At 39.1% G+C, this 14822-nt stretch overlaps 1 protein-coding gene across 1 annotated transcript in view; it reads right to left on the bottom strand.

The window, feature by feature from the left end:
- The window catches only part of ST6GALNAC3 (ST6 N-acetylgalactosaminide alpha-2,6-sialyltransferase 3), a 127763-nt gene extending 117303 nt beyond the window's left edge, over nucleotides 1-10460 (bottom strand). Inside the window, exon 1 of the mRNA XM_026086889.1 lies at nucleotides 10370-10460. Within this exon, the coding sequence (XP_025942674.1) occupies nucleotides 10370-10460 (91 nt within the window). The remainder of the gene's footprint in view (nucleotides 1-10369) is intronic.
- Between the last annotated feature and the right edge of the window lie 4362 nt (nucleotides 10461-14822).

The raw sequence follows: 14822 nt of genomic DNA, 5'->3' as shown, positions 1-14822 counted from the left end.
ACAATTTATTCTCAAATCCTTTTATTCAATCTCCACAATAATATAATTCCAATTTTGTTTTTGGTTATCTCTCAGACATCAGGCTTACTCTGTCTAGTATGCATTTCAAAAATCAATAAGCAGCAGATAGGATTTACACCTTTAAAGCTTGAATTTATATTTACATTGTTGAAATAAGAAATGAAATAAAAACAGGACTGTCATACTACTATTGCTGGTTAGGATTTCATGGAAAATTTGATGGAAATAAATCACCAACAATACTACTTTTACGGATGTATATGTATCTGAATTTGGCAGCATGCTTCCTAAGACTATTTATAACCTTCATATCATCTGTTTTTGGCTAATTACCAGTTGCCAGGATGATTCATTAGCTTTAGTTTGGCAAGAACTCAACAGTCTGAGTGAGTTTAAGTAATTTTTCTTTCATAATCTGTTAAGAAGCATGGACAAGACATAACCATTTTTTATAGTTTAATAATGCCTGATAGAATAGCAAGACACAAACGTCTTTGTTTCATATACACTTGCCTCGTGGGAAGGAAAAAAGGAAATATTTTCAGCATAAAAAGAAAATTTCACAAGTTGTAAATTTTACTGAGGTATATAGTAAGCATCTTTATTATGCTTTCCAGCCCAACAGCAATACTACGCCACTTTTCATATATTATATGGCAGAGACTGTCAAAACACTTTACAAGCAGTAATAAATCCTCATCCTAGCAATATTAACAGTAAAAACCCATTTTACAGACACATAAACTGAGGCTGAAAGCAACTTCCCTCAGATAACAAAGCAAATCAATGGAATCTACTCCCAAACTTTTACTCTAGAACAACGTTGTTTCTCAGAATTATTATTTCTATTATTTCTGCCTGCATCAGTACCCGTTAAGTGCCAAAATTGAATGTGATATTATGGAAGATAACCCCTTGGATCCCTTGGAACTCATAAAGTTCCATGCCCCAAAGAGTAATTGAAAATAAACATTTTTTTCAGAAACTGATTTTTACAGCGCTAAATTTTTCTGTTATTTACACAGATGCATGATACCACTGTGCTTGGAAGGACAAATGAAAGATGAAGAGTGACATGAGGGTTTAGAGTCTCTTAGATGACAAGATATGCTGTGATATTCTATTACTTTCTCAGTATCTACCTTTATGAGTATACTGAAGAACTCAAATCATTTTTTTAATACCTCTGCACATTATACTACATTTATTATACATACTGATGCAGCTTTTCAGGCTTTTTACTCAGGTATAATACCAATTGAAAACAATAATGGTTACACTTACTGCATTTGTTTCATTCTGTAGACCACTATATGTAAAAAACAGTTTTATTTAATTTTGTCTTTTATAGTCCGGAGCTTCATCTTCAACTGCTGCTTTCTGGTACAGCAGAGCATAAAATGAAATTCTTTCAGCACCCTAGTTCAACATACCTTGCAGCTTTCTCTGGTATTGGAATAAACACGCCTTCCAGTGATTCCTCTTGGCCTGAACCTCTCTAACAGGGCTGCTGCAGGGACACCCAGGCAGGGGTCCTAAAGCTCTTCATACACAGAGCAAAACAACTATATGGCAAAGAGCCTTTTAAAAACAGAAACGTGTGAAACAATGTTTGCATGAAATCGGCAGCTTTACTTTTTTCTCCTCTAGAAGTGAAAGTTAACCTGAATATGTTCAAAGGCTCTGCAGGAGAGGGCTGGCAATGTTTCCACTCTCAACATAAGAGAATAAAGCAGGTAGGGGATTATATCAGCAGGCAGATCTCATTTGGGTTCAGAAACTAGTAAGATTAAGATTAAAGCAAGATTTGAATTTTTTTCTGGAGAAAGGCACCTTTACTAAACTGGAATGTAACCGGCCAGGAAGCAGAGGAGTAAGAGCAGAAATAAAGATCAGTGATATAGATGCAAGGCAACAAATGCAGTGTACATACAAAGTAGATAGAAGAGGTATTATGAAAGAAACATATGAGTTATAGTCTTCTGTATGGCCTGGAAAGTATTTCTTTTAAGAACGTACCCTAAATCTGAACTGTGCTCATAGTTTATGATGTTTTGAGAAAGCATGAATAGAAGATTCATTACTTCCCGCATTCCTCATCTGTAGGTGCTCCAGTCTTTTTAATATCTAATACAGTTGAAGAACTTTCAAGAACACAGAATCACAGAATCGCCGAGGTTGGAAGGGACCTCTGGAGATCATCTAGTCCAACCCCCCTGCTCAAGCAGGGTCACCTAGAGCACATTGCACAGGATTGCATCCAGGCACGTTTTGAATATCTCCAGAGAAGGAGACTCCACAACCTCTCTGGGCAACCTGTTCCAGTGCTCTGTCACCCTCACAGTGAAAAAGTTTTTCCTCATGTTCAGATGGAAGCGTCTGTGTTTCAGTTTGTGCCCGTTGCCTCGCGTCCTGTCACTCGGCACCACTGAAAAGAGTCTGGTCCCATCCTCTCGACACCCTCCCTTCAGATACTTGTACACGTTGATAAGATCTCCTCTCAGCCTTCTATTCTCCAGGCTAAACAGGCCCAGCTTTCTCAGCCTTTCCTCATAAGAGAGATGTTCCAGTCCCCTAATCATCTTTGTAGCCCTTCACTGGACTTGCTCCAGTAGTGCCACATCCCTCTTGTACTGGGGAGCCCAGAACTGGACGCAGTACTCCAGATGGGGCCTCACCAGGGCTGAGTAGAGGGGGAGGATCACCTCCCTTGACCTGCTGGCAACACTCTTCCTGATGCACCCCAGCATACCATTGGCCTTCTTGGCCACAAGGGCACATTGCTGCCTCATGCTTAACTTGGTGTCCACCAGCACTCCCAGGTCCTTCTCSGCAGAGCTGCTCTCCAGCAGGTCAACCCCCAACCTGTACTGGTGACTGGGGTTATTCCTCCCCAGGTGCAGGACCCTGCACTTGCCTTTGTTGAACTTCATGAGGTTCCTCTCCGCCCACCTCTCCAGCCTGTCCAGGTCTCTCTGAATGGCAGCACAGCCCTCTGGTGTATCCGCCACTCCTCCCAGTTTTGTATCATTAGCAAACATGCTGAGAGTACACTCTGCCCCTTCATCCAGGTCACTGATGAATAAGTTGAACATGATTGGCCCTATTATTGACCAGTGGAGTATACCACTAGTTACTGGCTTCCAGCTAGACTTCATGCCACTGATCACAACCCCATGAGCTCTGCCGTTCAGTCAGTTCTCAGTCCACCTCACTGTCCACTCATCAGTTCTTTTCATTGTACATCTTTTATTGTTTTCATCTGTTGAAAACTTATAACATAATTCAGTTTTCACCATGATATTCCCAATCTGATCCTGTATGAATGGTGCTGTAACAGCTCATCACAATGTTTTTCACAGCAAAATAAAACATATTCAAACATCTCTTTCATTAAAAGCAAAAGATCTGCAGATAATGCTGGAGATCACGCTCACTGGGGTAGGTCAAGTGAGAACTCCTAGACCACTCCGAAGACATCTTGTTTGACCTGAGCTCCTCTAAAGCGAACAAGAACAGGAATCAGCAGACAAAATACTGTCTGCACAACTGATGTAACAGCAGCAGCAGTCTGTAGTAAAAGCCTTCATTGCTTACACATAGGCGGATTGTTGGTATTGACATTTAGACTCAGGTAACTGTATAACTTTGTTACAGGTAGTATTCCCAACAAAAAACAGCACAGATATTTGGGTAAAGTTATGAAATTATGTAAGGTGAAGAACTTGAAAACTTCAAAGAGTAACTGTGGAAGTATTTTGCAGGTCTCCCTCTAGCTATCATGCATAAGAAGTCACTACATTTGAAAAGCCCCAATGATTCTGAGCACTTCAAATTGCAAAATGTTGCCAGATTTCAAGAATTAATCTGCCTCACTATTCCCCTCTCCATTAACTCAAAGCCTGATAAGAAAGAATACTTTTTTCCAAAGATCTTCTTAGCTCTTAGACTGATATCAGGCTTTTCGGCATTTTGAGTTCTTCATATCCTACGGTCATTCTTTCTCCCGCTCTTTTCCTGCTCACCTGAAGCTGGATTTGGGCTCTCTGCAGCAGACTGCCGCTGGTCCAGGATTCCCTACGTAACAGCCTCTGCTCCCCAAAAGGCACAAACACATCATTAGCACAACTCAAATTTTCTATGGCCATGAAGTCACAGTACCACCAAAGCAACCTGACCTCCTGAGCAAGGCACTGCTTCTGTCAGTCTGCTATTTCATTTTATACCGTAACTGAAGGCTGTCCAGTAGCTTAGAAGATCTAGCCTATTAAAATGCCAATGGCAGAGAAGTACATAATCGAAATAAGGTTGTTGATTTTTCATTCTATAAGATCAGCTAAGGATATTTAATCTAAAACTGCTGTTATTGATTTGTCAGTGTCCTCCACAACTGTGGTGAACTTGATCAGTAGCTGTAGATGCATGTTATATAAATACTAATGTAGTCTCTGCATGATAAGGTAGTATTAAAAAAGAAAAAAAGCCTCTTCAGTACATTTCTCAAATGGTGCTTTTTCACTCTGGATTATTGCCCAGCAGTTCTTATCAATAGCTTGGCAAGCTTCCAGACACACACACACAGGCTGACATACACTTCTCTATAATAGAACTGCTGGTACTAGAATTTGTGATCTTTCAACCTGGCAGTTGGTTGCTACTACTTATTGAAATACCACCTGATTGTAGCTATTTTTCACCTGCTGGGAAAAAGTTCAAAGAAAAAACTACCCATATCTGAGTATTAACTCTTACCCTGCCAGATACGCCTCATCTAGATGACCTCTGTATACCTACAGAAATACACTGAGATTCACAATGGGCAACATCGTAAGAACAAATGACCAGTGTTACGAGCGTTCTGCCAGACGCTCTATGCTTGCCAACATTTTCATGTAAAACTCCTTTCAAAAAGTTGATTCTTTCACCAGAAATAGCCCTGAAGATACAAAAAACAGAAGAAAAGCAAGAACAAAAAGCCCCACAGATACATCAAGAAAGACTGCTAGAAAAAAAAACATACCAACAGACCAGTCTGCAGATCTCTATGTAAGAAAAAAGATGTAGTTATTAAAAGCCTATTGAATTTCTTCGTTATTTTATATGAAGTATTAGAAATACTCAATTTCTTATTACAAAAATTTACTGCAAAGGGAATATGGTAGCTTATAAAGTCAAAACAAGGGAAATTCTGTTTCTGCTCCTAGCAGTAACATCTTCAATACATTGGGTACACAGCAGGAGGAATGAATGTTAATCCCATGTCTACATGCTTAGCAAACCCTACAGTGTGATGTAACCTCCTGAAGTACTAACTTCTAGATAAGAAAAAAAAAAAAAATCAAACAAATAAAATTAAATATATGACAGCAGCCCAGAGGCAGAAGAAATGAGAGTAAATAAAATGTTGCAGCAACCTCATATTCTCAGGCTGCACATCTGTGAAGAAAATGCCTTTTGCTGGAGACCTTCACTTGCCTGCAGCTCACTTTTACCTGTGGGGGAAAGTTTATGCTATGGAGCAAAAACTGCATAACCAGAAATTCACACAAGTGAAATGTAATTGCCTACTGCCATCTGGAAAGCCCAAACTTCCCACAGTGAATTATTCTGTGTAAAGTCCCTGACTGCCATGCTGGACTTGAAGCTAACAATAAGAATTGGCGTCATGCCTCAGTTTCCTTCTAAAGTCCAATTAACACTGGAAGAAATAAGAGATCTTGCTCAGCCTGTTGCCTGGCAGGACCCTTGCTCTGGACCTTCACACCAGCTTCATCCCACACTGCTCTTTGGGAGGACTGTACTTCTGGAAACTTGCTCTGGCTGCTCTCTTTGCCATGGTGCACCTGCAATTCAAAAGCATGAAAAGGAAAACAGTAGCAGGTGGTCATTGTTCAGTTTAGTTCATTTTAGGCACCCTCAGACAGACAGCACGCCTTAACGCAGTGCAGATTAATGGCTTGTTCCAGTGGTGGGCATGCACACTCGCCTTTCAGTTACACACGGAGAGGAGGCATATGGGCTCTTTCAGGATCTGCCAGAACAGTTGGCTCTGCTCCAAAATGGAAGAACATACAAGTACTGAACATCAGGTCGGAGGCCTCATTCAAAAGCACCACACTTAAAGGAGGTATGAATTCAGAGGACCAAGGTGAGTTAGGCAGAAACTATTCTTAGGTGGAGAGATGGATCTTCAGCCAGTCTGCAGGAGGATTTTTGTTCCTTGGGTTGGATCAGCTCATTTCGTTTCCTTGTGTTTGACCAAGAGAGTCTGTCCAGCCTGGCTGCAACCACATTGTCCTCAGATGGCAGGAGGCGAGAGCAGCCTCCATGGACTGCCTTTTACAGAAAATAAGTAAACCGGGACTTTAAATAGTTTTGGCAAGGTCTTTTCCCTTCAGCAGACACATGCATGTACCTGTTCTCTTTGGATAAAACCTTTTCTAGTCTACCTCTTCCATATGAAGCCCCAGCTGCCATATATGCCATCAGAAAAGTAAAAGGTATCATTCAGTGACTCCACGCATGGTGTTTTTCTGGAATATGGAATACCCTTTCAATAGGTATGGCCATTTATAGCCAATAGCAAGACCTAATGAGGCCAGTTACTTTGTAATGGGAATTTTAAATTTTCTGCCATATGCCTGGGAACATAATATTTTTAATGAGGAAAACACTCCCCCTGCTGAATTCTTTTCTTTATGCTGTCTCCCATCTTGAAAGCTTAGAAATAGGGGTTATTGAGGAAAAACAAATGAAATAAAAGGATTGATAAAGAAGTTTGACACCAGGATAGTGGTGTCACCTCTGAAGAGATCTTCAAAGCTAAGATTTAGATATAGAAATTAAACTATTTCTGTGGCCAACAAACTTTCAGGGCAACAAACTTTTGAGAAAATGGGGGCATGAGAAGGACTTGATATTCACTGGGAGAGTTGCATTATTGGTCATTTTATTCAATGAGTTTATTTTTCAGTGCAGAGGCAACATGCCATCTGTTATTTCTAGGGTGGGTTTGGGGTGGTTTTTTTTTTCTGGACTAAGATATGCATTACTCAGGCCCTTACTATAGTGTACACTAACAGTCTTTTATTATTTTCACAGCAGTACAGCACTGAGCTTTCAATCCATGATGCAGATCAACTGTGTTAAACACTGTTTGCACATACAGGCAGACCCAGAAAGTTTATGATCCAAGTGAAAAATAGTAGTCAGGCCCACATTTTAAATCTCATTTGTAGGAGGGGCTGTACTGAGCAATGCTGTGTCTGTTCAGTACTGACACAGATGGGCAAATGGCCCATATGTTTTTTGGCAGAGGTTTTCCTTTCAAGTACTGGCATGGTCTGACCCTACTTAACCCCTGCTGCCGATACAATCACAGGACAATGTTGCAAACCAGCAGGAACTTGAACAAAATTTCTTGCCCGTTGAGTACGATTGTACTCCTACTACTTGTAAGAATCTGTTCATTATTCATCTTTGGAGAACATGAGCAAGAGGTTATCAGAAGCCATCACAAGGGAGACTCTCCAGATAGCGAAGAATATGCAGCATTATAGTTACAGAGCATAGTGACTGCTCAGATACTGCTCAAGAAGTTGATGACTTATGCCTCAGTTGACTAGGGAGCTCCTTAAATCAGGGCACTGAAACTCAATAAAAGCACTGATCAAGGCAGTGGCCTCAATTTAATTATGAGCTTTATTGATCATATCTTCACTTTATTAAAAGAAGTGTTCACAAAACACTGGCATCACAGGAAGGCCTGGTGGGTCACTGCAGAACAGACTCCTTGCTGTTCTGAAAACTAGTGACAAATCCGCAGTGGACAATCTTTGTCTTTTGAGCTGTCCTTTCACTTCTAGGAATTTAGAAAATTATTTTATGTGACCTGGTTTTCATCAGAAGGAAGCAAAATGCAATTTTGCATTTACAATAAAATCCATGATCTGAGACATATTTTGTGAATACATGTAGTTGAATGGTATATTTGTAGTGGAATAGCACCCAAAAGCCACAATCAGGACCCAATCTCCATTGTGCTGAAAGCTATAAATGCTTTGGATTCATTATTTCTGCAGAGCATCTCAATAGGAGCTAAAGGAAATCATAAAAATTGATAGTTTTCCAAAAGAAATTCTTCCAACAGTGAAGTTTAATCTCTCACTGATCTGTTATCCTGATAGAATAGTACAGAGACAGTAACATATATATCCTACCTAAACACACATTCTATCATCATACCATACTCCTTTCATGCTGGGTGAACTAACCAAATTGAACTTGACCTTCAAAGCCCTTGGAATGCAACAAAATATCTCTGTTTTCTGACATTTATGGGTGGCTTTTCTGCATGGCTGCTTTTATTGCCTAGAAAATAATGGTGAAAACAGTGTGTACAAGCCTACTATAAACACTGACAAATCACATGAAAGGAAGACAGATTTATTCAGTGCAGATTACTCCAGAGCTAATCTAATCAAATTCCAGATTTACATTTTTAAAGCAGATCAGAAAATTCATAGAGTTAGCTTTTTGATTCAATAGATATGTATTAAGTTTTATTTTAATCTGCAAGTGTAATTGAACTGACTTAGGTTATCTGTACATTTATTTTTGTTTAAAAAGGCTTCATATACCTCATATAAAAATGCCTCTCTGAACTAGCACATACACAAGAAAAACCCTATGGAAAATTCATACAGAAGACAATCAATCTAATGTCTACATGTCTATGTCTAATAATGCTTAGATACAAAATACACTTGTCAGGAATCTATGTTAAAAACTGGAAGTGCTGGATGTGAAAAGGCAAACACATTCCTTCTCTGGCTTTCCTAAATTCAAAAGAAACCACACCTAGCCAGTACCATAGGTAACCCTGAACATTTTGCTGACAGTCTCCATCCATTTTGATGGAAGAAAATAGATACAAATGTGCATCTAGTGCAGTTTTCCACCCTGTAATCCATGAAATAGGGAGGGCCTGTCAAGTGTAGAAGAGGGTCCACAAAATGATTCCAAACTCCTCAGCTCCCTTCACACACATTTTCCTTATTTGCATGCAAGAAGCAAAGAAAGTAATAAACAAACATTCAAATGGAGTTTAATTTTTATCTGGTTGTAAGTGAAAACAACAGTGGCAACACTGCCCTGTGCAGCCTGTGGATTGCTCTCTAGAAGACAAGATGGACTTGTGATATAAAGGATGCAGAAGGTTCTTGTTCTGCTGCCTGACCTTGGGCAAGTCACCTCTGTTCTGTTCCTCATTTTTGTCATCTGTAAAAATACCCTAACATCCACCAGGCACTATTTTTTTCAAGTAACAGCAGAGCTTGACCCAATTAGAAACAAGTATTTCCACCAAGTATTTCAGTAAAGACAATCTACTCCTCAGGTACGCAGTTCTATGCCAGCGTTTCTAGCTATTCTAACTGAACAAAAACAACTGTTCGGTCCTGTTCCTCTACCATTTAAAGATATCTCTAACTGATTTCAAGGAGAGCATGAGAAGGCCTGAAGCACAGTTAAATTTGAAAAGGAACATTAGGAAAAATGCTGTTATAAAATTTTATTTTTATTCCTTCCCACATCAGCTATTCACTTAAAAAACCCAGGAACCCTCAGCTCCCACATGATTCAAGCCTGGCCTCACCAAACCCAGTTCCTGAACGCTCTTGTTGAGTTCTGCAGGACTGAATACGGTGTCTTGGTAGCTTACAGCCACAAGGAAACTTCCCTAATTGCCAACCGAGCAAGCTCAGCCCGGGATGTGAAAAGTAAACTCTCACTGTTAAGAAACATCTTCTGTTCTGTTGCAGATGCAGAAACAGATTCTGCCCACCAAATTCCTACAGTATTAGGATGCCTCACACACAGTAATACCCCAAGGACCATCTATTTTCAATCCCCCTTTACACCGTTCTGGTCTAAAGTGGTAGCAAGAGGCTGCTCAGACCCTAATGAACTCATCGCAATGTTCCAGGAAGTAGAAAAGTGGAGTTTACCTTTCCATCAGGGAGGCTGTGTCAGAGACATCAGCGAGATTAAATAATTTGCCCAAGAGCCCTGGGAAGTATGAGGCAAAGCTGAGTTCTCCCCAAGTTCAGTTTAGAACCATAATCATATTCAGTTGTTAAAAAACTAGCTCATGCTTCCACTGTGCTAACGGATAAAAAGAAGCATTATTTGCAATGTTGGAGTGTCTAGGGACTAAGATATTCATAGAGCATATACAATGAATGAAGTAATGACACTCTTGCATTTACTCTTTTGTCTGCTTCCAGTATTTTCCATTATTTTTCCTCAAATGTCTTCAGTTTTAGGTAGTTATTACCAGTTCATATCTCTAGCTTTGCATCCATGCTGCTTAAACAGCAATTCCCAATAGAAGAATGAATCTGGATGGGACAGACTACCCCACCGTCCTGTGGCCACATGTGACCACCTTTCACTGTGCCCATGTTCTCTGCCAGAAAATTTGGGTCTGGAGTAGTTTGCACAGTCATTACAAGTTATGAGAGTATTTTATGATCTGCTACAATCACTACAAGTCATAAAAACTATCCCACAGTGCTCAGAAAAAAGTAGCACAAGATTTCCTCAGTGAGCCTCTAAGACTTTTAGCCATAAATCTCAACAAATAATGCTGTTTATTTAATTTAAAACTGCTATACAGATTAATGAGACAACTTGTCCACTCGTGAGGGAAGGAACGCAAGATTCATCCTTATTTCCTCTCCAGGTTTATTCATTGTAATGATATATAATGTGACATTCACACATTGCTGGAGAAGTTAAAGGAACAAAATGCACATCACTAATCAGCGGATCGTTTTTCATTTGGTTGTAGATGCCAAAATTAATGATGCCCTTCCTTTTTCATTAGAACTCTTTTTTTACTTTCTTTCATTAAATCAGAAATAGAATATGTGAGCAATCAGAATATCTCTTCGCAATGTCATTGCTTTTGCACACAAAACCAACCCCATGGAGCTAAAAAATACATTTAATCAGCTTAAACCTTAGATCTCTTGGGATTCCAACAAGTTTTTTTGGCTGGAAAATCCAACTTCAGAGGTTAATGTTTCAAGACATTAAATACTGATATTTTTTATTTTGTGTTCTTGGTCATTCAACATTCACCACAAATATCACTAGTTGCTCCACTTTCTCCTGCCTGAAAATTTGCTACCTCACCAAGTGCCACAACATCCAACTTTATTCCCTCTGAGCATTCTCAGATACTCTGCTCCTCCAGAAAGTCACACAGCACTCTCCAGTCTGCTGTGCCACAGAGTGGCTCTGCACTTCTTGCTATCCACATTGCTGTTTCCAAACGTTCCTCTTTCATTTATCTTATGGAGTTGCCAGCATTAATTCTTTAACCCCATAGAATTCTTCTGCAGTTATGCCCCATTTTTCTGTTTGACTCTTAAACCTTCTTGACAGTTTCTCTTTTCATAATTGTTTTTTAAGCATCTTTTCTTAGTTCTCTTAATTATTCTCCATTTATATATACTCCCCTGTCTAGCTGGCTAATTCCATCCTTAATTCCCTCTCAAATATCATCTTTCCTCTCAGAGGAAAGACCCTTCTTCTTATCAAATATCCTTTCTCTTTTTGAAAGGGTTACTCATTCCCACTCCAGACCAATCACTATGTATCCCCTTATTTACTGTAGTTGTTGGCATTTGTGTTTCTGTTATGATACTATTCCTGTCGTCGCTATAACGGTCAAGGGCTCCTGTATTATGCCCCTGTTAATATTTTTAAGCCTTTGTTACTGAGATCCAGATGTTTTGATCAAATTGTGCTGTATTAAGAAAATTAACATACTGTTGCAGTTAGGACCAGAGGAGTGCCCCTAGAGTCGGCAAGAAGTATGTGTGCAGTTGGACACACGTAACGTAGTTGGGAAAGACTTCCTGGGAAAGAGGTCTCCACTACTGGAGGCATCACCCTTCCATAATGTATTTGTCTAAGAAGCATTAAGCTAAATGGAAGGCCATTAGGGTAGGAGCAGCTTCCTAAATAACAGATTTCATTTAATGTTTTTAAGTAGTCCTTATCCTTTCTCACATATTTACCTTCAGTGTAGCTCCTCTCAATCAGTTTTCGCAAGCTAACTGAACCAAATTCTTCTCAAATCTTTTTAAAATATGAGTCCTCTGGTTTCCTGATATACTAATTTCTCAATCCCATTCTGGTTTCAAGTCATGCTTCTTGACTATAGATATTGCACTCAGTATTTCAAAAGGGATCTCACCAGGGTTTTTATATTGGTTATAAAATTTCCTTCAGCTGAAGTATTTCATGGCTCCATTTTATTTGAATTCCCAACCATCCTGTGGCCAATGGACATACCCAGAACTAGGTCTATTGCTTTTGCTTCCAACTGATAAGCTCCCAGTGTATCAAGCTTTTTTCCACTGCTTTCTTTTACTTCTCTGGAGTTCCTCTAATTGTTAATAGGTTTTTTTGTTTGTTTGTTTGTTTGTTTTTCTAACATTGCAGAACATCCCTGGAGCCTTCTGCAACTTTAGCTTTGGTATTAACTGTAGGAGCCAAGTGACCTGCAGAAAGCTTTTAAGAAAAGATTTTCAGAAGAGCTCAGATCTCACTAATGCCATGCGGGACAGCATAGGCCACAGCGGCTAGAATAATGGGAGCTGCTGGGTTTGGGGTCAGGTTTGTGAAAAGTGTTTTTCCTTTTGTGACAGACAAGTTACAAAAATGGTTCTTGAAAACAGCATCTCAATCTATTTTTAAGTCTTTAGAGACCACTTCAAAGATGCTTCGAAATGGCCATCCTGAACTCACATTACTTTAGAAATATCTCAAGGAAACATGATGTGCACGGGCTGTACCATGACCCCAAATCTACCACAGTCATGTCCCATTACATAAGAACATTCACTCTGCTCTTAAGTGGGGTTAAGAGGAATTTTCACCCTAAATGATTCAGCCTCTCAAATATCATCCAAGATTGTACCAAGGGATGTCATATGATGTTCATTGAAAGGTAAAAGTGTACAAAGCATTAGGGGGTGAAGTAAACTATTAGGGTTATGCACATTTTATTCCATCCTCCCTGCTTTTTTTTTTTTTATTGAGCACCAGAGCTGTTATCTCTTAAAAGCCTTGTATTGTCACCTTAAAGAGACAGCAGCTGACACATCCCTTTAAAGTGAAAGGAAAAGGAGAGTTTGTAACATAAAAAAAATGGGGATGATAAAATTAATTTAAATAACGATAACTACAGAAAGATTCATTTGCTGCCCATCTTTCACTTTTGTCTCTTCCTGTTATTGGATGCTCCAAAGTATTTCCCTTTGGTAATTCAAAGACAACTGAAATCAATACAAAAGTTCTGTATTGATTAAAAATCGCAGAGTTTTCTCTATCCTCTCTGACCACAGAATAGACTACCCACAAGATATTTACACAGAGAAAATCATGGATAAATTACTGAAATATTTTGCTGCACACAGAGCTGGGAGAAAGGAGAATCAGAGAGGATTTGACAAACTAACTACGCACCAAAAAGCCCATAAAGCAATCACACAGCCGGTCCTGGTACACAAGCTCAATTAGGGAATCTCCTCTGCATCATTAAAAAATAAACAATTTTAAGACACCCTCAGCCACTTACAGCAAAAGCACCCTTTACCTGGCCAAGCTACTGACTGGGGTGAAATAGTTACTCTATTATACAGTGTTAATTCATTTTGTTATGTTTTAACCACATTTAAAAAGAGCTCTGTTTGCATTCAGAATCAACAAGCCAATAAGCTGGACTAAAGCCTGTTAAAAATTGTAGCAGAGAAAGAAATGATACATTAATAGTCCACTAAGGCACAAATATGAAATCAATCTGACCAAAACGCAAACAAGTTCAAAATTTTCCAGTTATTTAAAATACCCAAGATTCAAACCAGGTAAAGTAACCACMTCACTAAGAAAGCAAAATTTTATTTTTAAATTATGCTATTGTCTGTTAATGAATAAATTAGGTTTGATTCATTTTATTCTCCCTTCCTATGCAGCACAATTACAACATCACTGGAATGAGATTAAAAATAAATTACCATTTCATCAAAGGTTTTTAATATCCATCTATGATTTAATTTGATCACCAAATTTGATCTATAATGATGTTAATAGATAGAAAAATCCATAGTAGAGTCCATTATTGTTGAACTTTATCATCTTTTTAAAAAGTACAATAGTAAAATTATCTATTAATTAGATTAATTTCAAGGAAGTGTAAATCATCCTGACCCATGACACTTGCTTGCAAAGCTATTTTGAAGGAATAATTAATAGGCAATAGTTCAGGAATATTATTCTGAGCAGATGTAAGCCTTGAACTTCTAGTCACTAAACTTAAATTCTAACCAGGAATAYGTCGTTTTATAGAAATTAAACATCCTGGATCACTGCAGAAGGAAGGAGGAGAAGAAGAAAATGAGTRGGTTGTTATTACTGTATATAGTCCATATTGTTGGTGGACATAAACAAAACCTCTGAATTTTGGATCTCCAAGGTGAAAATCACAGTGCCACTCAAATAATAGATCCCCACATAAAGAATCACAGAATCACAGAATCGCTGAGGTTGGAAGGGACCTCTGGAGATCATCTAGTCCAACCCCCCCCCCCGCTCAAGCAGGGTCACCTAGAGCACATTGCACAGGATTGCATCCAGGCGCGTTTTGAATATCTCCAGAGAAGGAGACTCCACMACCTCTCTGGGCAACCTGTTCCAGTGCTCTGTCACCCTCACAGTGAAAAAGTTTT

This window comes from Apteryx rowi, unplaced genomic scaffold (genome assembly GCF_003343035.1).
Source record: "Apteryx rowi isolate R43461 unplaced genomic scaffold, aptRow1 scaffold_7, whole genome shotgun sequence".
NCBI classification, from domain to species: domain Eukaryota; kingdom Metazoa; phylum Chordata; class Aves; order Apterygiformes; family Apterygidae; genus Apteryx; species Apteryx rowi.
This window is presented reverse-complemented; position numbering and strand designations above follow the sequence as displayed.